We start from the raw sequence: 23,146 nt of genomic DNA, 5'->3' as shown, positions 1-23,146 counted from the left end.
GGACCAAATGATACTTTTCTATTTTTGTGCCACATATGGGAACCACAGGTTTTAGAATATTGGTTAATAAACTTTCTTAGCCCACATTATGAAGGTTGTAATTCTAAAGGCACATCCCACCACACTAAAAGAGTATTACAAGGAGGGAAAGAGAGAGAGAGAGAGAGTGAAAACTAGGGCACTATTATCTGGCCTCTTTTTCCAAGCAGAAGCAGTGGTTTATGGACAACGAGCTGGAGTGAGGGGATAGTGTGTTGTCGTGTGACTTTTACATTTTCCTTAGTATCTGAGAAGTAAACTAAACCAAACGTATATTCAAGGATTGTGACACTTTCAAACTACAGCACAAACTCCAATTGAACTTATCTTCAACTGCCACCATGTTGGAAGACAAGAAGACCAAGGTGAAGATCACCTTCCTGGTTATCCTGGTGGGCATCTCATCCATGTTGGCAGCAGTGGTGACGGACCACTGGGCAGTACTGAGTCCCAGAGTGGAGCGGCTCAACACCACCTGCGAAGCGGCCCATTTTGGACTCTGGAGGCTGTGTAAAAAGAGTATCTTCATTGTGGAGGAAGACCCTCATGGCAAAGGATGTGGTCCCATCAGCCTGCCAGGAGGTAAGGAAGTTGTTGTTCAAATTATTTTTCATAACGATCACTGGCACATCCAACCGTTCCATCTGATGTAGCCCAAAAGCATGGATCTGTCTTCCATTTGGAGTTGTTGGAAGAAAATCTAATTTACCTTAATTTTGTAAAGGGAAATTGGGGAGCAGAAGAAGTTAAGCTAACTCTCATACTCTTTCACGTGACTAAAGTGAACAGTTTTCTCCCTCATGGTATACAAAGGACAATTGTGCAGTTCATCCTTTAAAGATGAACCAACAATCTGGGTATGAATCTTTTCTCTGAATAGCTTCAAGAGTCTGTTTTAATCTAATTGCAGTGTGTGTCTTTGAATTGCTTAGTGAGCTCACTGACCAGGCAGCTTATGAATAGAATGGGCATTGATAGGTCGTTTATGAAGTCATTGGGTTGTGTAAGTCTGTAATAGATAAGGCAAGGTGATTTATGAGCAGAGCTTTGGTGATGAATTAATGAAAGGGAGATGAACTGTATCTACCTGTGGGAGACAGGAAATAACTCAACTGTTCCTGACGGTACTCTTGGGAGGGATAAGCCTCATTTCATTCCTGTACCCCAGCTCATGAGGTCAGATAGATTAAAGGAAGAAATGAGAACAAAACCTGAAGTAAATGCTATTCACATGCATGACAGTACAGACTGATGAAGAGTGCATGCATTCATTAACACAACATTGAACATCTGCCTTCATATCTACTGTTCCTAACAAATTTACCATCAACCGTGTTCTGGAGACAAACGTATGTCAACATTTAGGTCTTGTGAAAGACAGATTGTGGGGTACCCTACAAAAAAAACAAACAACAAAAAAACAGCTAAAACCAGCCCAAACTGGTTTGTTGGTCTAAGCTGAACTACCAGCCTGGTCAGGCTGTTCTGTTGGCTGGGTTTAGAGGGGCTTTTGGGCACTTTTCAGCTGGTCAGGTTGGGAGACCAGATAGTCCAACTGAAGACTAGCTTGGCCTGGCTAAGAGACTTACTGAAACCAGCTAAGACCATCTTAAAGCAGCTAAGACCAGAAAAACAGCTTGGACACAATGGGAGACCAGCTAGACCAGCTGAGGACCAGTTTTGCCAAGCTGGGAGACCATCTTAAACCAGCTAAGACCTCCAAATCAGCTTAGGGCTGGTTTAAGATGCTTTTTCCAAAGAGTGTATTCCAAGGGCCTTCAACAGGGGGTCCGCGACCCCCAGGGGATCCACAGTGATACTGCAAGGGGTCCGCAAATTATTGTTTTATCCACCATTGGCATTTGTAATAATCAATCACATCACTCACTCACACTAGAGTGACAGCGAAAGAGATGAGTATGAATTTTAGTCTATCCACATGTTGAAGTCCTTTGCAGCTGCATGCCAAATCTTAAAGTGTGACTAAACAGCACTAGTCAGTGGAAGTGCGCAGCCCAGACAAACCCTTCACACGACCACCGCTCATCACAAGCCGTTCAAAGCAGGACACACATCAGGTTCAGCAGCGCTGCAATGGAGGGTCACGTGATTAAACGCGTCTGCTTTGCATTGGTCGCACTATGCAGTTGAGCAGATGACAGTCTACAGTTTTTTTTATTATTAGTTGCTTTTTGCTTTCAGAACAATAGCGTAGGCTACTTGTCTGGTGTAAATAAATAGTTACCGCTGAGACTATCAAGCTGGCATACACGGTCCTTAACGTTCCACACACACAATATGGTGACTCTGAAATCAACATAATTTAAGTCATACATTAAGTCATTGTTTTCCTCATTACAAATGTTTTACTCAATGAAATGAACAGTAATTTTTTAATATATGTATTAATTGATCACTCACATGAGATGAAGACTCCATTTTAGTAACCTTATAAAAAAAAAATTATTTGGCATGGACAGGGTTTGTCTGTTTTTCTGTCTGTCTGTCTATCTGTCTTTTTATTTCTTTTTGGAGGAGGGTCGGCACAGGGATTAACAAGGAAAATTAAAAATGTCACTTCATGTCAAAAATCTTGCAGACCTGGGGGCCTGGGTAGCTCAGTGGTAAAATACGCTGGCTACCACCCCTGGAGTTTGCTAGCTCACTAGTTTAAATCCCAGGGCGTGCTGAGTGACTCCAGCCAGGTCTCCTAAGCAACCAAATTGGCCCGGTTGCTAGGGAGGGTAGAGTCACATGGGGTAAACTCCTCGTGGTCACTATAATGTGGGTCGTTCTCAGTGGGGCGCGTGGTGAGTTGAGCGTGGTTGCCATGGTGGATGGCGTGAAGCCTCCACACGCGCTATGTCTCCGTGGCAATGCGCTCAACAAGCCACGTGATAAGATGCGTGGGTTGATGGTCTCAGACACAGAGGCAACTGGGATTCGTCCTCCGCCACCCGGACTGTGGCGAATCACTACACGACCACGAGGACTTAAAAGCACATTGGGAATTGGGCATTCCAAATTGGGAGAAAATGAAAGAAAAAAAAAAGAAAAAAAAAATGTTGCAAACCAGTGCTGTCCCTGCTGAAACGACCAGCTAAAACCAGCCTAAGCTGGTCAGTTCGCTGGTTTCAGAGGGGGTTTGAACACTTTTTAGCTGGTCAGGCTGGGAGACCAGCTAGCCTCCCAGCTTGGCCAGGCTGACCAGCTAAGATCAGTATGACCAGCCTGACGAGCTAAGACCAGCCTGACCATCTAAAAAAAATGTCAAAACCCCTTTAAAACCAGCCTGACCAGCTAAAACCAGCCAACTAGCTTATGCTGGTTTTAGCTGGTCTTTTCAGCAGGGCAGCATTTAATGATTATTTCAATGGATTTGCAATGTAAACATCATGAAGTATGTACAGAAAATATTATGGTACTATACACCATACACGTTTTTATAGGCATAAAACGCAACAATTTTATACAATGTGTAATGGGGGTCCCAGCTCCGTCTCTCTACCCACAAAGGGGTCCTTGGCATGAAAATGGTTGAAGACCCCTGGTGTATACTGTAAATGAAATGACTCACGAAATTATCATAGTATTCGTGATGGATGGATGGACTGATGGAGAAGCAATTCAGAACAAGTGGGGTAAATAGGTATTTGGATCCAGGCTCTCACCTGTGTGATGCAGGGTGCTATAGGAGTAGTATTGTGCATCCACTGTTTTTCACATCTGAGTAAGTCAAATAGGAGTAATCACTTCCTGTCAGCCAACATGTGCTCCTATGAATAACCACGTTACATGGACTTAAGAAAACGGTTTATTCCAGGGTTTTTGCATAAAGCACCATTCTGAAACTTCATGTAAACAAGAATGCTGGTTTTCTTGTGCCACTTAAGGGATTAAGAGAAAGCATTTTAACACACCTAGGTTTCTCTCTGAGAACACGGCATAATGTGGTCATGTATACGCATAAGCAGCATTCTGATGGGTGTTTGAAGAGTGCATGTGTGTGGAACAGACTGGGATAACAAACGTCACAGGATAGAGCCCAACAGCAAGTTAATACAGTGGAAAGAATTAAACATTTCTGAGAGTACAGTGGGAAAATCACATACACTATATATGTAAACTATACCCATTTTTACATACGAATCTAAAATATTGACTGTCCCTCACATTTGCGCATGCGCTCGTACATTGAGGAAATCCCAGAGTTTTACATAAGAAAGAAACCCCACTATTGCATCGAAATTCCGTGAAGGTCGCAATATAAATTTAAGGAAACAAACACAACAACAACTCTGGAATATCTGGTAAGAAAGTGAAGCAACAGAGAATAAAATGGCAAAGTCTTCCACCAATCCCATGTTTGTTATTTACACAATCATCAAAATTACGCTGGTGTGAGAGAAGCTGCTTACTGACCGAGCCACATGTATTCAGGACTAAAGAGTATGCCGCTTATGCAGTGCATGTAATCTGGAACGCTGTTTTCTCGCAATGATCCACTTTCCCGCAATAAGCCTCTTTCTGGTGTCATGTAAATGTAGTCAGTGTCTGGGGAGGATCCAAGATTAAATTATAACTGTGGTTGTTGAATGAAGATGGAGCCTATAGGCCTACAGTTCCAAACAGTCTTTCCAATTGTTTTAAGACCTAATTATCCATATTATTTGATAATAACTAATTAACCATGACAGGGCACTCTGTCAAGTTATCCATTATGTTGTTCCAGCCACAGATGTTCATGGACTGTCTGATACATATAGCACATAAATTTGGCAAAGAGCTTTCTCAATGCAGCAAGCTCCAATGTGATTGGCTGTCTTTACGCAATTTATAAGAGTCTGAATTTTCTGGGAGGCTGCCCACAATCTGCCAGAAAATAGTTTTGTTTACAAGTTCCCAGGCTGCTTCTGAGAAAGAACTGGTAACTGAATTTGCCAAAATTTGTTAAGCTCATGGCACCACATTTTTGGAAGATATTTATCAGTTTAGTTTGAGAAATTGAGGCTCCACTTTTAACTTGTATTAAGACATTTTGAGTGATCGGACAAGTGAAAAAATTTTTAAATTTTGTTAATTGTACAGATTTTGTGGAGGGATTTTATGACTGCATGCATGCACTTTTTCACAATTTCATTCAGATAACAAATTCCGCTCATTACCGGCAAGGTTTAAATCTCTGACTGGTGAGTTGGCAGTTGTTCTATATTGATGCATTAGAATGTGTAAGGGTTTACACAACATACAGAATATATATGTTTTTGACCACCTCTTATTGTTGTTGAAGTGGACAAATCTCAAAACGATTTGGACCCAATTTACAAATTTCTTAGGGTCACCTCAAGGAATTGTAAAAATGGATCACCAACAATGAATCTTAATACCAAGTGTAAATGGGGCCTAAGTAGTACGTTAACAATATATCCTTGAGTACACCTTTGTGTTCCGCTTTGTTTTCATGGTTACATCTGATTTCAGATCTGTCCCTAAACATCCCGTTAAAAAAAATAAAAACCTGTGGTTGATCGCTTTATATGTTGATCCAAGTGGGTGATTCTTGAATGAACTGCAATGTGGACCAGACTTTATGCCGATAATCAAAAGTCTGCCCATGCGAGACTAACCATGATGTATATAGGACTTGCATTTATTCCCATATACAGTGCATCCGGAAAGTATTCACAGCGCTTCACTTTTTCCACATTTTGTTATGTTACAGCCTTATTCCAAAATGGATTAAATTCATTATTTTCCTCAAAATTCTACAAACAATACCCCATAATGACAATGTGAAAGAAGTTTGTTTGAAATCTTTGCAAATTTATTAAAAAAAAAATAAAAATAAAAAAAAAATAAAAAGGGGGAGGTGACCAAGGGGTTCTTGGTTACCTCCCTGACTAAGGCCCTTCTCCCCCGATCGCTCAGTTTGGCCAGGCAGCCAGCTCTAGGAAGAGTCCTGGTGGTTCCAAACTTCTTCCATTTACGGATGATGGAGACCATTGTGCTCATTGGGACCTTCAATGCTGCAGAAATCTTTCTGTACCCTTCCCCAGATCTGTGCCTCGATAAAATCCTGTCTCGGAGGTCTACAGACAATTCCTTGGACTTCATGGCTTGGTTTGTGCTCTGACATGCACTGTTAACTGTGGGACCTTATATAGACAGGTGTGTGCCTTTCCAAATCATGTCCAATCAACTGAATTTACCACAGGTGGACTCCAATCAAGTTGTAGAAACATCTCAAGGATGATCAGTGGAAACAGGATGCATCTGAGCTCAATTTTGAGTGTCATGGCAAAGGCTGTGAATACTTATGTACATGTGATTTTTTTTTTTTTCGTTTTTTATTTTTAATAAATTTGCAAAGATTTCAAACAAACTTCTTTCACGTTGTCATTATGGGGTATTGTTTGTAGAATTTTGAGGAAAATAATGAATTTAATCCATTTTGGAATAAGGCTGTAACATAACAAAATGTGGAAAAAGTGAAGCGCTGTGAATACTTTCCGGATGCACTGTAGATCTAAATTATAATTGCACAGTTGAAATCACTGCAAAATCAGTCAAAATGAAAGAAATCTGTGCTTCACCAACATTTCAAGTATGGCACTATACATCTCCACCACTGTTTAACAATGTGCAGCACAAATTTGTGTTTGCCCTAACCAAACCCTGAAGCATTTACTTTAGACTATTAGGAGATAAGCAGTTCAATCAGGTTGTGGATTGCAGTCTTGGCAGACACCTACTAATTCTCCTGCTGTCCCAATGGGAGAATTCATGTTGGAATGGTTCAGTTAACGTCAAACCCTGAAGCTCCACAGACACCTCACAGAGCACAACTGTTCAAAAGGATGGCCAAAGAGACCAGGTGTGGCCCCAGTGCACACTAGCCTAGCAGAGGAAACATCATAGCCTGGGGAGTGGCTAGATTTGGAAAGCCTCTTTAACTGCAGAGATGAAGCCATAAGCCATTGGTGCCCCCCTGCCCACCCTCCAAGACCTGTACATCTCCAGAGTAAGGAAATGTGCAGGTAGAATCACACTGGACTCCACAAACCCTGCCACCTCCCTCATTGAACTGTTGCCCGCTGGCCAGCACTACAGAGCACTCAGCACCAGGACAACCAGGCACAAGAACAGTTTTTACCCTCATGCCATTTACCACATGAACAATTAAACTGCCTTCAGGACTCCCATAGTGCAATAATGTAAATTCACTCAGATTTAATTCAATAACTGTATATACACCTACCTTGCACATATATTACCACTTACACATATACATATGCCATTCTGTTTTATACGTCCTATTTTTATTTTTTGTCTATTTATACTCTTACCTTGTTTTATATTCTGTCTCTCTGTAATGTTTTATGTGCACTTGCTTGTTTCTCCTATCACAAAAAGAAAAAAAAATTAATAATAATAATAATAATTTCTTGTGTACGTGAGCACACTTGGCAATTAAGCTCATACTGATTTTGATAAGCCAAAACATTAGCATTTAAGCAGTTGTATTCCTCCTTGCTCAGTGATTCTTGGCTTCACTCCCAGAATTGCTTCTCATAGGAGAGCCTATGAGTGTTGGCAAGACTCAAGTTCTTTAAGGGAATCTAGCGTCTGACACTCATTCAATCCTTAGGTCTGTTAAAGTGACTCTAAAGCATCTCAGTGGAGTTAATTGTGTTAAAATGATTTTATGGAACGATTGGCTTGGAACCACTTCAAAATGTAACCACTGAGTGATTCTGATACAGCATTGCAGCTGTTGAAGGAATAGTTCACAAATCTTCATATTGGGAAGGGGCATAATGTTCCCTCCTGCAATAGTGCTCAAATGTAATTCGTGCAAGCATATATTCAAACTTAGCCAGATTTAACATCAATGATACCAAACGCCAATGACACCAAGATGATCTCAAGAGTCTCGTTTCTGAACACGATGTGCCAAGTTTGAATGTGCAAAAGTGTGAATGATATATGAGAGCCATGTTAGAGCTTGAGATTTGAGCTTGGCAGTCCCTGGTCACTGTATGATTTCATTGTATCGAAAAGAGCTGCAAAACATCCCTTTTTTGTGTTACATGGAAGAAAGTATGTCAAATAGATTTGGAATCATATTAAGGTAAGTAAATAAATGAATTATAATTTTTGGGCACACTATTCCTTTAATACCCTTGTCTTGTAATGGCTTTATCTCAGTTTGGCAGCCAAACTTCTCCAGAGGCATGAAGGCCTTGGAGGAAGCCACCTTTAGCAGGTTAGCTGCTTTAAATATGTCCTCCTCTCACATTGACCCAGAATCTGACGGTCACTCTCTGTTTGTGGACATATAAAGGGGACACCTCTTTTTTCTTGAGCCACTGCTCTGCATTTCCCTGTGCAAAAACAACACAGTAGAGCTCGGAAACCTTGCACCAAAGGTGATTTGTTGGGCTCAATGCTCTGTTTGCATGGGCTGCAAGAGGGAGTTTTAATCAAGGAAAACAAAACAAAACAAAAAAAAACTAATATGACAGACACTGCAACCCAGCTATCGACTTCGGCCCTGAAATAAGTGATTCCATTAACAAATCTGCAAGGTCAATGATACACTCTAAATCACTATTTTTGGCACCTCATTTCGCATGGCGGTGCCGCTGAGCTGAAAGGGCTCACTATGTTCTTTTAGACCTTTAGATACAATCATGTTGAAAAACAGATCTGCCTACATGCAGAGCAAGGTGTACTGCACAGGTCTTGAATCCGATATATGCCAGGGGAAAAAAATGACAGATTTTTCAAGAGTGGCATTTTTTTCTGGGACTCATTCGTGATCGATCTGTACTTGAATGCCTCTGTCAGACGGATGGAGGCGGCTTACTACTGACAGGCCTACTTAAGTAAAGACAGGTAAGAGGATATGAAAAGACATCCAGTGGCCTGGAAAACACAGAGGCATGTCAATGAAATCTCCACACAGAAGCATCATGCCTATTTCTGTGGCAAGTGGATTTTGAATGCAACTTCCAAAAAATATATTTTCGATAATTCCTGTAAGTTGCATAATTATTTTTGATTAAAAAAACATTCTGAAACGCTGCAGCAATAATCATTCACATGTCTAAATTTAGTCTGTCCAATTTGAGTGACACCTTCCACAAATTATTTGTTGAAGACAGTATTTTGAGCTTCATCGACTCAGTATCTTGTAACTAGAAACTATTAATTTTTTTCTTGTGGAATACAAAAGTCCTAGAGTTCTTAGTGAAATGTCAAAGCTGCTCTTTTCTATACAATGAAAATGTAAGATGACGACTGGCTGCAATTTTAGTTGCAATTTTGCTTGGTTTAATGATAAACAAATTACATGACAAGACCAGATTTGAACCTGGGTCCCTTTACACATAAACAAAACCACTACCACTGGACTATCAACTCTCCATGTTTTTAAGGCAAACAATTTTTATAATCGACTGATCTTCAGGTATTTCTTTGTTTAATCAGTCATTTGGATGAAAAAGCAAATTTTATTTCCTTTATTTCATTAAAATATATTTATTACAAAAATATAAATAATTATATGCTATACATTATGTACAAACAAGGTTTATAGGTTACAATATAAATTGCATGTAGCTAAAAAAATCTCTTTGTCCTTAGTTCGTAAGTGGCAGGATAATTTATACCACTCAGTTATAAATGATAAAGAAAACAAAACCACAATCTGAAGGCCCCAGTACACTCACGGTGAAGTACTTCTTCATTCTTCGATCAGAGCCAAAAAAAAAAAGTTAAAAACAGCTGAGCAACACATACTTTTTGCTTCATACACTAATTCAGACACTGGCTACACTGCTGGGGGTGGCGTTTAGAGGAACATTTAAATATGAGGACGCTCAAGACTACATTTAAAACATCAACTAATATGACTTTAAAATGTGTTATCAATGACTTAATGCCTCATTCTTTCAGTAGAATTCACACAAGATCAGTAAAGGAAGCTGTATTAACTACTTGATGCTTATTTAAAGTAATATATACAGTATGCAGTAGATAATGTGTAATTTGTAATGTTTACCTTGTGCATTTGTGGTGCTAATGGCATGGCAGCTACTGCAAAGATGGCTGTATAAAAGAGTGTTTATGGGTAGAATACAGACAAAAGAATGATGATAGACATACCTTACTTTGGGAAGATGTTTGAATGGCTTTTGGCTGCAGACGGAACATGAGTGAATGGGCATTTAAGAGTATTTGAGTAGATTTGATTCCTTTTGGAGACTAATTAAACAAAAAAAATCACATGACATGTTCTTAGAAAATGTCTCTACGTGAACAACCGTACAAATGTGGATAAGTTTGCACCAGCTCTAGTAACTGCATGCTGTGTGTGTTTATGTTGACAAATCTTAACTGACTGAATGGGAATTAGCTCTCGGCCTCAAAGAAGGTGGAGCTCCAGGTCACACCTACTGATGACATGGACCAATGGCAGTAAGAAGGTGTTTAGCTGCCAGTAAGACATCTTCCTGAAATTTCGCCCTGGCGAGCTGTTACGAACCACCAAAACGAACTCCAAAACATTTTTTTTTTTGGCCAGATTTAGTTCTAAATGTCAACAAACCCGTTAGTTCTTCGATTTCCTAGGAAGTGTGCAGTGGCCTTAAGTGTTATCTGGTAAGAGATAGAATGTTGTAATGCCTTTATTAAAAAAATGTAAGAGACTCTGTACAGTCACTTCTTCTAAAATAATATTTTTGCATTCAATTATAGTTACATTTAAACCTAAATTTGACTGCCAAAACCAATGTTCATCAAATGGCACTGTTTGATCAAAATGATTGTGCTCCTTTTCTTTCTTGCTGATTGATAGAGATGCATGTGCGCTTAGTGAAGTTTAATGGAGAATCGCTTGTGGACAAACAGTTTTGCAAAATTGAAATATGTGGCTGATTTTGAATTCATAATATTTATATATCATAAAATATAGAAAATAACAGTAAAATGTAAGTTATGCTCTGGAGAGAAATAACTCTCAAGCACATCAAATGGCACAAAAACTCTGTCAACGCACATGTGTGGCAAACGACCCCGTCCTTCCTGCTCTTTTTCATAAAATGATCATGGAGATCACTGCCTGTCAAGGTGCATGACACCCCTGTCTCCACAACTCAACTGTCTATTGCCACAAAGGACATCAAATCACAATTAAATCAAGTCTCATGTTGGCGTTAGGGTATTGAAATGCTAACAAAGGGTTATTTTTGTCCAGAAAACTGACCACGACCCAATGCGTGTATTAGCCCACACATGGCACATCACATCACGACCAAAAGCTCTCCAAGGTCCATTGTGAGATGAACTCATCCAAAACAGCTTACTCTAACGGTCTGTTATGAATACTCAAATACAATCTAATCTGAGTAAATCATGATCTAATGCAGCACAGCGGCAATGCATCCCATCCCCTTGCCACTGTCTGTATGCCTTTACTAATAAAGCTAAGACCAGCCTGTTGCTAGGTAACCTATACATAGGTCTCCCCCCAACCCCCCATACCTGGTCCCGCATAAGAAATAGCTCCTGTGTTTCCTCTGTCTGATTCCAATCTCAGGTCTCTCTCTTGGCTCAAGGGACCAAGAGGTTGCTTTATAAATGTTATCTAAATTAGAGGTGCCTACTGTCTGAAATCTTTCGTAACTTGACTCTTCCAGTTGCAAGGCAGAGGTCTTAGATGGGACGTTGTGATCTTGTAGACCTATAACCCTGTTGAACACATGGGTGTGAAGCTCTTTCAGTTAACTACCCAAAAAGGGGTGAATGTTTGGGTTGTACTCAAGGTGTCAAAATTTGTCTGGTTAGCACGGGCCAGTTAGCCCCTGCTGGTAGATGACGTAATTACACATTTATGGTGGCAAAAAGTCAAGACTTTTTCATTTCTTGGGCTAATTTCTCTCTTTCTCCAAAAACTGCAAACATAAATATACAATGTGCATACATATATCCTGCTGAAATATCCAGCTTAAATCAGCCTTAGCTGGTTAGTTGGTCTGTTGGCTGGTTTTAGAGTGGTTTTGGCACTTTTCAGCTGGTCATGTTGAAAGACCAACTGTCTAGCTTAGCCAGGCTGGGAGACCAGCTTAAACCAGTTTACACACGAATGGTTGTCTTCAAGCTTCGGTCTCTGTGTAAATGTCAGGCGGCTCATTGGTAGTTCGGCTGCATCGTAATGACAGGCTAAGGCAGCACCTGCAAACCTCAGCTACAATCACTGTTTTCATCTCTTTTCGCAGTGAAGAACTGCTCCTACTTCAAACACTTCACATCAGGGGAGGAGGCCGAAGTTTTTGAAGTTAAGACTCAGAAAGGTATGGTTTTCACCCTTTGAAGTCAGGTGAAGATGGTGCAAAGGATTCCACTTTAGACCAGGCAGAGATGAGAGGAACTGGGTTGGAAAATCTGGTCTTAGATAAGCATAAAAGAGTAACATTTACCTGCATATGTTTGAGTGAAAAAAGGAAAACCTGAAAGTTTGCAAAATTCAAGCGATATACAGGGACCAGAATATCATAGAGACTTAGGCCAATAAACAACCACCTAAAAACCACCCAAACACCCTAGGACTGCATAGTAATGCACTATAAACCAATCAGAACACCATAGAAACCGCATAGCAATGCCCTCACAACACCATGGCATTGTGGCAAAAGTTTTGCATTTGCAATCACCACTCACATTGTCTTCAGTAATTTTAAAAAATCTAATTCGTTATTCATTCTTTAATATATGCTGTTTATGGTAGAACCTAATTTGTCTTATGGCTAGAGCCTGTAAAATGACCTCTTGGCTAGACGTAATGTCCACCAATCACAGGCAGTGCAATCTGGCAACCAACTGTGGCCATTGGCATTATGTTTTCTGCCTGCCTGAGTAGAGAGCATCTTGGCTATTTCATGCTTTAGCTCAGCCACAGAGTTAAAGAGAAAATAAAGGGTCATCTGATAAAATGCTGAATGAAGTGAGGTATGAAGCTGAGCACAAACACTTCATCGTCACACACTTCCCGCACCGCATCCTAAAATGTCAATAGTCATTCACACTATTGATCTGTCTGCATTAGTAATTAATGACACGTTAAATGCAACATAAGTCTGGAGGTCAGACTGATTAGCCAGATAATCGGAATTAGCAAAGTAGATGAAGTTATTCCCAAATAATTTTGTTTTCTTGTGAATACAAGGTGTCTACAGTGTATGATGAATGTGTGTTCTTATGTTGGAGAAACAGATTGATATAGATCACAAAGCATAACGTATAAAATCGTGAACACTAATAAAAGGTGCTAAAACCATCAAGTATCAATAATAGTTATCTTATATTGAAACTTCAATAAGCCAGTTTTTTAGTCGAGACAGTAGAGCACATTAGTGAGTGCTCTACTTTTTTCAGCAGCTTTGTTTCTGGAAGTATATTTCTCATTCATTTTATTCGTAAAAATTTGTAACACTATATTGAGTTTTTACAGTTACATATGACAATGAATACACAAATACAGCTGTAAAGTTCTCACTCTCCATAGGCATTTAAAAAAAAAAAAAAAAAAATCAATGAGTTCTAAGCTTCGAACCAAACCAACCAGCTTCAAGATAAATCAGAACATTAAAATCAAGAAAGTGCATGAAGAAAAGACAACTGTAGGCTACAAGACAATACCATATGTTGATATAAATTAATGTCTTTAAAATCTCATATGATGTATCAAATGTTACATCTGAATCAACAAATGGTAAATTTAAACGTTTATCTTTATCTTTTTAGTTAGCTTATGGTTAGCATGCTAATCAGTTAGCCTGCAAAGCTAGCATACCCAACAAATTCTTAGGTCATTTTAATATTTTAAATTATTAAAATAGCCAGACTATTAAATATACTACATAATTGGTATGAAAATAATGTATAAGTATGACTATGTGCAATCATGACATGCATTTTTGATCAGGCATTTCAAATAGTTATCACCTCGGGGTCCAGATGGATTTTGATATTGTCGGGGTATAAAGTATTTTGTATGACACCTGTATGCATAATTGAATAGGGCCTAAATGTTGAAATCCCATAAGACTGGAAGGACTGGTTTTACTTTGATCCAGACTCACTGTGTGTTTTTCCTCTGTCAGAATACAACATCTCAGCTGCTGCTATAGCCATCTTCAGCTTGGCCTTCATGACTCTGGGCAGCCTTTGCCTCCTGGGGGCTTTTGGGAAGGGCAGAGACTACCTACTGAGACCAGCTGGCATGTTCTTTGCTTTCGCAGGTAAGCACAATGTTAAAGGTGCACTCAGTAACTTTTTGCTCATGTCATCTTAGACTTACAATGACACCTATTGGTGTGGATGCATCATCATTCAAAATCAATAGTTTTCAGTTTCAGGTGCCATTGTAGAAATTCACTATTCACAATCAGCCATGATTAATTTAATCCAAGAGTGAAAGTGTCCAATAACAAGACGGTTACTGAGATTAAGCGAGTTGCATTCAGCTGGTCATGTGATTCTAAATTGGCAGCCCCCATGAGGGCGCCCCTGCCCCATGTAGTATAAAACAGCTTTTATAATGTTACTACTAGAGTCCTCATCTCATGTGAGTGCTCATGATTTTATACATGTTTCAAAATTACAGTTCATTTCTTTAGGAGTAAAACTTTTTAATGGGAAAAAATTAGAGTGCACCTTTAAAACAGACATTTAAAACTGAGTATTGCTTTAACTCAGTTGTTCTTAACTGGTAGGTTACATTTCAAAAGGAGTCCAAAATCAATGCTAAAAACAAATAATAAAAATAAAGGCGCTTACAATTTTTTATTGAATTAATTACATGATATGCCGATTAATTAATCAAATGAATCACAATTAATCACATATCTTAATATTTGCAGAGAAAGGCCCCCAAACAAATATATTTAAATGTTAGAGAGTCTCACTTTTGGGTGCGTTGCTTGACTCGCGTTATAAACAGAGTTTCAAGTTAAACATAGTTTGAAACTTAGAAAAACACTTCTCGAGACCCATGCATTCGGAGTTGCAATCCGCCCAGCTGTATTTGAACACAAGAATACATCTTTCCTCATAATGTGCTGTCTGCTGACAGCAAGTGTAATTTGTCACCTGTACAGCTGTGCACTGCCTATATGTACAGCTGGAGTTGCACTTACTGCCCCTTGCTTACTGGGACTCGCAAAAACATGAAGGTGGTACTTCAAGTTTCAATTACAGTAGAAATATTCCTTATTATGGTCTGGGGGCATGATAAATTCTTACTTTTTAAATATGAATGGCTCTGAATTAAAATTGATTTAAAAAAAAAAAAAAAAAAAAAAAAAAAAGCAATCAACCATATAATTCATTCATGATCAGGATGGCAAACTAAATAGGAATATCAACTTTAAAAGGGAAGAGACAGCCCTTACCATTTATTTTATTTGTCGGCATCCAATCACACTCTTCAATATTTATAAAAAATAATTTGCCACTTGGCAATATGGCTAATATACTAATACATTATTTGGCCCATTGTTTGTTCCATGTGTTGGTAAATCACACTTTTGCCATTGTTTTTGCAACTACATTGGGCCAAGGCAGTTTATGGTTATATTAATCAACTTTATATTGAATATAAGGACATTTTTGTTACTTATTTACAATCAGAAATGTTGGTGCTCTATGTCGCCACTTGATATCCAATGTAAAATGTTGGTAGTTTGGTCCTGAAGCAAAACCAATTGAGAACCACCTCTTAAATTAAAGTCACTAAAGAGACAACACAAACATGCTTGAATAGTTGTAATCCCTTTGCAAAAAAGCCATTTGGCATTACCATGTTACAGTGATGGAATCACATGGTAATTCCATGGTGTTTTGATAGACACTTGTCTTGAATACTTAACATATTTATGTTATTATTATTATTATTATTATTATTATTATTATGTTATTTACCTGGCATCCTCATTAGAGGTCTGCAACCCGAGCCCAGGCCCGACAGGACCTTTTTCTCAAGTTTTTAAAGTAGGACTTCGGGTTCGGGTTGGGTTCGAGCTTGTAATTAATGAAAAAATAAACAGGCCTACCGAACTTGTTTCGTGCATGCGCTCTTACTCACGCACGAGTTAGGGGCTGTTCACACCAAATGTGTTTTTACGTGCGTCTGTTCTGTTTCCCTATTTTTTTCCTATGTAAACACATGCTGGACGAATGTCTTTGACTGTTGCACTGTGTCTCGCTGTTTCTAAAGCATCTCGCGCAGCACCGGCATGGTTTAAACACCGTGTCAAATTAAAAATAACTTAATTTTCAAAAATGCATGTTGAGACACCTGCGCTCCGTTTCATTCTTTGTGTTGTGTATAGATTGTTTTTAGTGCAGATGTCACAAAGATTAAATGTTCTGAACAAGTTCAGGCTGCATAGAGGGGACTGTTGCATTGTTTCATATTATTCCAGACTGTTCTGCAGCAGGTGAAGTTTCAGCGCATAAACGGTAAGTTTTTCCATTCTGCTCGTGTACTAAGGGGCTGCCATGCCTTGTTAAAAAGGTATGTTTACGGTTTCAATACTGTTATGAATGTTGCCTATATGCTTACATAAAATACAGCATATTGCAAGAGTACTTTATAAAGGGGGTACAAGGGAAAAGAGGAGGCGAGAACCGGCTTGACAATATAAATAATAGTTTAATGATAAACTTAAACCAAAACACACAAACATAAACACATACACGGCAGTTGCCCGTAGTTCTATCTCTCTTCTGGCGGTGGCGTGGCTGTTTATATGCCGCTCTCTCCAAGCTCACTGGAATTAGAGACAGGTGTTAGACATAATTTAGCTCAGGTGTAAGCGCCCTTACCACTTTCTCTCTCTCTCGCTTGACCACGCCCCCGCTGCCACATACCCCCATCACCTGACTCGGGCCGGGGAGCCATCCGGCCTGTCTACCCCCCCCCCATTTCTGGAAAGGAAATCGGCGGCAGCCATCTGCGCCCCTGGAGTTTGGACCACCTTGAATTTAAAGGGCTGGAGAGCCAGATACCAAAGGGTGATATCCTTCATGCAGTGGAGCCATTGGAGTGGGGCATGGTCTGAGCAGAGGGTGAAGGCCCGCCCCAATAGGTAGTAGCGGAGGGTGAGGACCACCCACTTGATGGCCAGACACTCCTTCTCCACAGTGCTGTACTTGGTCTCCCTCAAGGAGAGCTTGCGGCTGATGTACAGCACCGGGCACTCCTCCCCCTCCACCACCTGCGAGAGTACGGCCCCCAGTCTTCTGTCTGAAGCGTCTGTCTGTAATAGGAAAGGGAGAGAGAAATTAGGTGCATGCAAAAGCGGCCCCCCGCAAAGTGCGGCTTTAATTTGCGTGAATGCCTGTTGGCACTGCTCCGTCCACTGGACCGGGTCTGGAGCCCCCTTTTTAGTGAGATCAGTCAGGGGCCTGGTGACGTCCGAATAATTAGGTACAAACCTCCTGTAATAGCCAGCCAGCCCCAGGAACTGTCTCACCCCCTTTTTGGTCTTGGGTCACGGGCAGGTCGCAATTGCCGCAGTCTTGTCAATTTGGGGACGCACCTGCCCATGACCCAAGTGGAACCCCAGATACTGTACCTCCACCCGCCCAATCGCGCACTTCTTGGGGTTTGCTGTGAGTCCTGCCCGCCGCTGCGATCTCAGGACCCCTCAGATGCTGCCAATCATTACTGTAAATGATAATATTGTAAAGTTTCGGCATTAGCTGAATGCGGTCTGAGGATTCGGCCCATGAGGCGCTGAAAAGTAGCTGGGGCTCCAAACAAACCAAACGGAAGTGGCACAAATTGGTGCAATCCAAACGGCGTGGAGAAGGCTGTTTTTTCACGGGAAATTGGTGTCAATGGGATCTGCCAATAACCCTTTGTCAAATCCAATGTCGAATAAAATCAAGCAGTACCTAACTGATCGAGCATCAAGTTTAGACACCGCGTTGACTTTTCTGTAATCCACACAGAACCGTACAAACCCGTTGCTCTTAGGCACCAGAACAATCGGGCTGGACCAATCGCTGTGGGATTCCTCTAGTACCCCCATATCAAGCATCGCATCCAATTCTTCCCTAACTATTTTCTTTTTGTGTTCGGGCAAGCAATAGGGACGGCTACGTACCACCACTCCCGGGTTTCGGCACCAGTGTAAAGGGGGTACAAGGGAAAAGAGGCGGCGAGAACCGGCTTGACAATATAAATAATAGTTTAATGATAAACTTAAACCAAAACACACAAACATAAACACATACATGGCAGTTGCCCATAGTTCTCTCTCTCTTCTGGCGGTGGCGTAGTTGTTTATATGTCGCTCTCCCCAAGCTCACTGGAATCAGAGACAGGTGTTAGACATAATTTAGCTCAGGTGTAAGCGCCCTTACCGCTTTCTCTCTCTCTGGATGGGCGCTTGGCCACACCCCCGCTGCCACATACTTGCTAGGAGAAGAAATTAGATAGTTAGCGATTTTGGGTTCGGGCTTATAATCCGACGGTATCGTTCAGACTGGGTAGGGTCTCGGGTACGGGTCGGGTTTCATTTTAAGGCCTGTGCAGACCTCTAATCCTCATGTACTTAAAAGTGTGTTGGGTAAGTTACTCAAAAAATTAATTCACTATAAAATACTAATTACTACTCTAAAATTGTAATCACATTACTTATTACTTTATCGTACAAGTAATCACATTACTAATTACTTTAATTTTAAGTTATAAAAAAAACACATTTAACAGAAATGTTTTTGTTTTTCTGCTTAACAAATTCAAATTTCATATTGTTATATTTCCTGCTTGTTCATTGTTGAACACCATTCATCTGTCACAGAAACACAAACAGACGTACATTCGAATTCATATTTGAAATTAATTATATAGTACATAAATAACATTATTTTAAAAATGTGCAAGCCAAGTAATGTACTTAAAAGAAATTACCTTAAATGAAAGTCAATAACTATAATCTGATTACAAGAATTTAAAATGTAATACATTACACTATTTTTTGACTAAAAAGATTATTAGATTAAAAAATAATTAGTTACAAAATTAGTTAATCAGATTACATCCAACACTGTTGTTAAATTTGTGTGTTGGCAGACTAACAGTCCACCAACTTGTCAAGTATCAAAATCTGCAGGGAAGTTCTGTTCATATTCAAGGACATACAGGTGGTGTAATTCAACACCCACCAATCAATAGTCTGGAAACTTCAGACACTCGCCACAGAACCACTATCCCTGCTCTCCGTTTAACCTCTGTGGCCTTCCTCTCCTTCACAGGTCTGTGTATCGTCATCTCTGTGGAGGTCATGAGGCAGTCGGTCAAACGCATGATTGACAGTGACGAGACCATATGGTTTGAGTACTACTACTCGTGGTCGTTCACTTGTGCCTGCGCGGCTTTCACCCTCCTCTTCCTCAGCGGTGTCAGCCTGTTCATCATCTCTATGCCACACATGCCGAGAAACCCCTGGGAGACCTGCATGGATGCTGAACCAGAGCCCATAGACTAGTATGGCGTTAACTGCAGAGCACAGCTCACCATACGACTGACCATGGATTCATGCTAGAAGTGTGAATGACAATGAGATGCAATGATGCATTGTATTGATAAGTGATAAAGATGCATTCATATTTTTAATTGAATTAACACAGACAGAAGTGACACCTTTAAGTTCTAAATATCTATATTAAGTTCAATATCTATAACATAAATTTTATAAGTTTTATGGTATTCAGTAATCTGAAAACATTTCTACAGTATGTGCATTCATGCTTATGAGCAATAGATGATGCTTAGAATGGAAATTTATAGACTTTGTAATGATATGCAAAATACATAATGCATTATTTCTGAAACAGTGCCACTAGAATGCAACAAATCAAAGTTTTTGATGAATTTTTGTTGTATGACAGCTTTCCAGTTTCAGCAAATACGGACTGCACTTTAGAAAGAGGTGAAACTATTAACATTATTAATACAGGTTTATACTTTTACAGCTCTCCAGGCTTTGCTATATAATTTTATGCATGTCACATGTCAAGTAAATGTGATCTGCCCCTGCGCTGTCAATCAAGCAAACCAACATACTCACTGAGCTACAGAATTATTGTGCTATTCATAGTGGCCCTCAAAATGTATTTGAACACTTAAGCCACATTCCACTGCATTAGATAAAAAAAAATAAAAAATAGTAATAAGTGGATTTATTTTAAAGATAGCACAAGCACACTATTCAAGCTCAATTTTTTTTTAGCTTGTTAGGTTTGAAATGATAAAACATATGTTAGTGGAACATGCCCATAATTAATGTGATGAACTACACCTGTGGTAACACCTGTGTGAACTTGAAGGGAACTGATTTAATATTTTCATAGAAAAAAAAAAAAAAAAAAAAAAAAAAGCCTTGCTGTCTCAGTTGGTTCTGTCAAGTCATTGCAACTTTTGGCTTGAGTGTTCAAAGTAAGTCTTTGTTAATCTCTGTACCTCAGTATTTTGATTGTAACTATACAATGAAGCAGCAGTGACAGTGAAGATTTTGTTACATATTATAAGTTTTGAACATAAGAGTTTTCATTTGGAATATAAGTGTTGCAAAGCAAGTTAAAAATATGAAAAATAAGAAGGTCATTAGGCAAAAATTTTAGGGCTCAAAATGTTGTTACAGTTCATGCTTAAATCGTGATGCATTTCATGTATAGGTGCAGGTGCTTTCGAATAAGAATATTATAGTGAATACACTGCAGTGTTAAAGCGGCACTAACATAATTCACTAACTATAAGTTAAGCCTCACATGGGCTAAAACACTTAATCTCCATTTATTAATAAAGCAATAGCATCTTCCCATCATTGAAAGTCAACATGTAATCAAATAGATCATAGATCAGCATTAGCGGCCTCATGCCTGCGGCCAAATCTCAGCCGTGCTGATATAGGGTAATACAGCACTCTTGCGATATTGCTTTATTATCCATCTCTACAGTTAAGTTTTTGCTGACATCACTAAGCCACCACTTGTCATACAGAGTCCACTTTCACCATCCAATCAAATATTGATAAAATCAAGTCCTGTTCTACATTTTGTTCTTGTTGAATATTGTATTTCAGTCAAAAATATGTCACATTATACAAGTAAAATGGGTTGCAAATGCTGTTTCTCGTTGACTTTAAGGGGTTTTCCTGTGACCAGTGGGCAAATAACAGAATCTTGTGTGAATTTTCTGAATAATTACTGCTGACAATGTATTTAAGTTTAAAGGTGCTATAAGTAATATTTTTTACTGTGCTAAATCATAAAATTACCTTAATATGTCATTAGAGAATTAGGAAACATGCTAAGTTGAAATACTAGCATAATAATGCTACAGCCAGTACATTCTACTTTTAAGTTTCCATTCCAGGCCAGAATTTCTGTTTGTGTTTTGGCCTGTGTGATCCCGCCCACTGCCCACTCACCAATAGTATTTCGACACCGCCGGGTTGCCAGATTTGAACAAGTTTGCAGGCAAACAACACTGCATGCTGCAGCCATGGAAGCCAACAAACAAACTGGATCAGAGATAACAGATTCCACCCAACCTAAAAGCCTCGCCATCCGTCTAAAAACCATCATGACTAGAGGTGTAGTAAAACAAGGATAAATATTGGAGATGCCTTTCGAAGATCATAAATCCTTTAAAACGGATGCTGAGTTGGCTAATTTGCGTGTCAACATTCTGGCAACCCGCATGAGCCTCGAGTCTGGGGCGGGGCAGACAACTCTCCAATATTTTGAATTTGGACTGCTGTACCCATTTCAAACGCTTGTTGTCAATCTTACATATAGCACCTTTAAAAAAGGCAGCTTGCATTGTTAATAACTTCATGAAAATTGTTCTCTTAAAGCAGTTTTCGGTTCACTAACCACCTCCTGATCATGAGAATATGTCTTATTGGTCTCATAAATTTAGAGAAGCGCTTTATTTATTTATTTTTTTGTATTTTGATAAGGAGAGTACAAAAAAAAAAAAAAAAAAGAAAAAGTGTGTTCAAAAGTTGTTCCCTAATAAAATCTCACCAAGTAGTTTGATTTCCATAGTACCATCTTAAAGGGTTTATATCTTCTGGAAACAGTAGGTTGACTTTTCTTTTGCTAAAATCGGTCTGTGCTGACCGAAATTCGAAACACTGCCTCCAGTGGGCAAAGCGGCAAGTGATGTTGGGCGTATGGGCATGTGTGAGCTCCATTTTCCAGGTGTATTGTCCAAAGAGGGGCACCAAAAGAGAGTTGTGAAGCGGTCTGTTTTCAGCTGCACAGGCTGTAATACAGTGAGGAAGAATGCATATTTTAGAAACTGCACCCAAACCTAACCATCACTTCAGTAAAAATGTTTGGGAGAAAAAAGCAACTTCCAAATCACACTAGTCACTGACTACAAGAATGCCATTACTTCCTGGTTTCAACGTGGGATCTGAACTTGGGTCTCCCACACTAATGACAATGTACTTCCAGTGGCGCCACACATAAATTAATATGAACCGATGCAAAAAAATCTGATAGGAGATGGTTAGCAGACTCCAAACAACTCCATTTTGGCCAAGGGTGTCACACATGCCAACTGTTTTGCTGAGATCTCGTTCTCTTCAGACGGAGGCATGACAAATTTGACTAAATAAAATAGTGGAGGGTTTACGAACATACCAACTCACTGCAACTCTCTCTCTGAATCCCGGTCACGTGGAGCTCGCCAAAATAACAACAGGAGTACCACGTGAGCATAAACAACTGTTTATGCCCGCACACACACAAAGAGTGAATCCACATTTTTGTCAAAAATTTGCTGACACCATCCTACCTTTGTCAGTTCTGCCGCAACCAAAAGAGAGAAGCGATCGTGAAGATCGACCTATATGACAAAACCGCCAAAATGTTATATTCACGTTTTGATGATGAATTACAGTGACGAGCTGACCTACATATTTCTTCTCTGTCCAGGTGGTCTCAGACTGATTGTTTTGGTGTGGATCCGTGTGCGATTGCCACATTCATATAAGCCAATACGAACCGAACCTAGGGA

At 39.7% G+C, this 23,146-nt stretch overlaps 1 protein-coding gene across 2 annotated transcripts; it reads left to right on the top strand.

The window, feature by feature from the left end:
* Positions 1–217: 217 nt before the first annotated feature.
* cacng1b (calcium channel, voltage-dependent, gamma subunit 1b) lies at positions 218–22,158 on the top strand. Of its 2 annotated transcripts, XM_051715157.1 has the most exons (4): positions 218–621; positions 12,321–12,395; positions 14,205–14,342; positions 19,369–22,158. In XM_051715157.1, exons 1-4 carry the CDS (start codon positions 381–383, stop codon positions 19,599–19,601), a joined length of 687 nt encoding a protein of 228 aa, XP_051571117.1. In that variant the 5' UTR covers positions 218–380; the 3' UTR covers positions 19,602–22,158. The 2 variants fall into 2 exon arrangements, with proteins under 2 accessions (XP_051571117.1, XP_051571118.1); XM_051715158.1 differs by lacking the exon at positions 12,321–12,395.
* Positions 22,159–23,146: the final 988 nt, after the last annotated feature.

This window comes from Myxocyprinus asiaticus, chromosome 13 (assembly GCF_019703515.2).
Source record: "Myxocyprinus asiaticus isolate MX2 ecotype Aquarium Trade chromosome 13, UBuf_Myxa_2, whole genome shotgun sequence".
NCBI classification, from domain to species: Eukaryota; Metazoa; Chordata; class Actinopteri; order Cypriniformes; family Catostomidae; genus Myxocyprinus; species Myxocyprinus asiaticus.
This window is presented reverse-complemented; position numbering and strand designations above follow the sequence as displayed.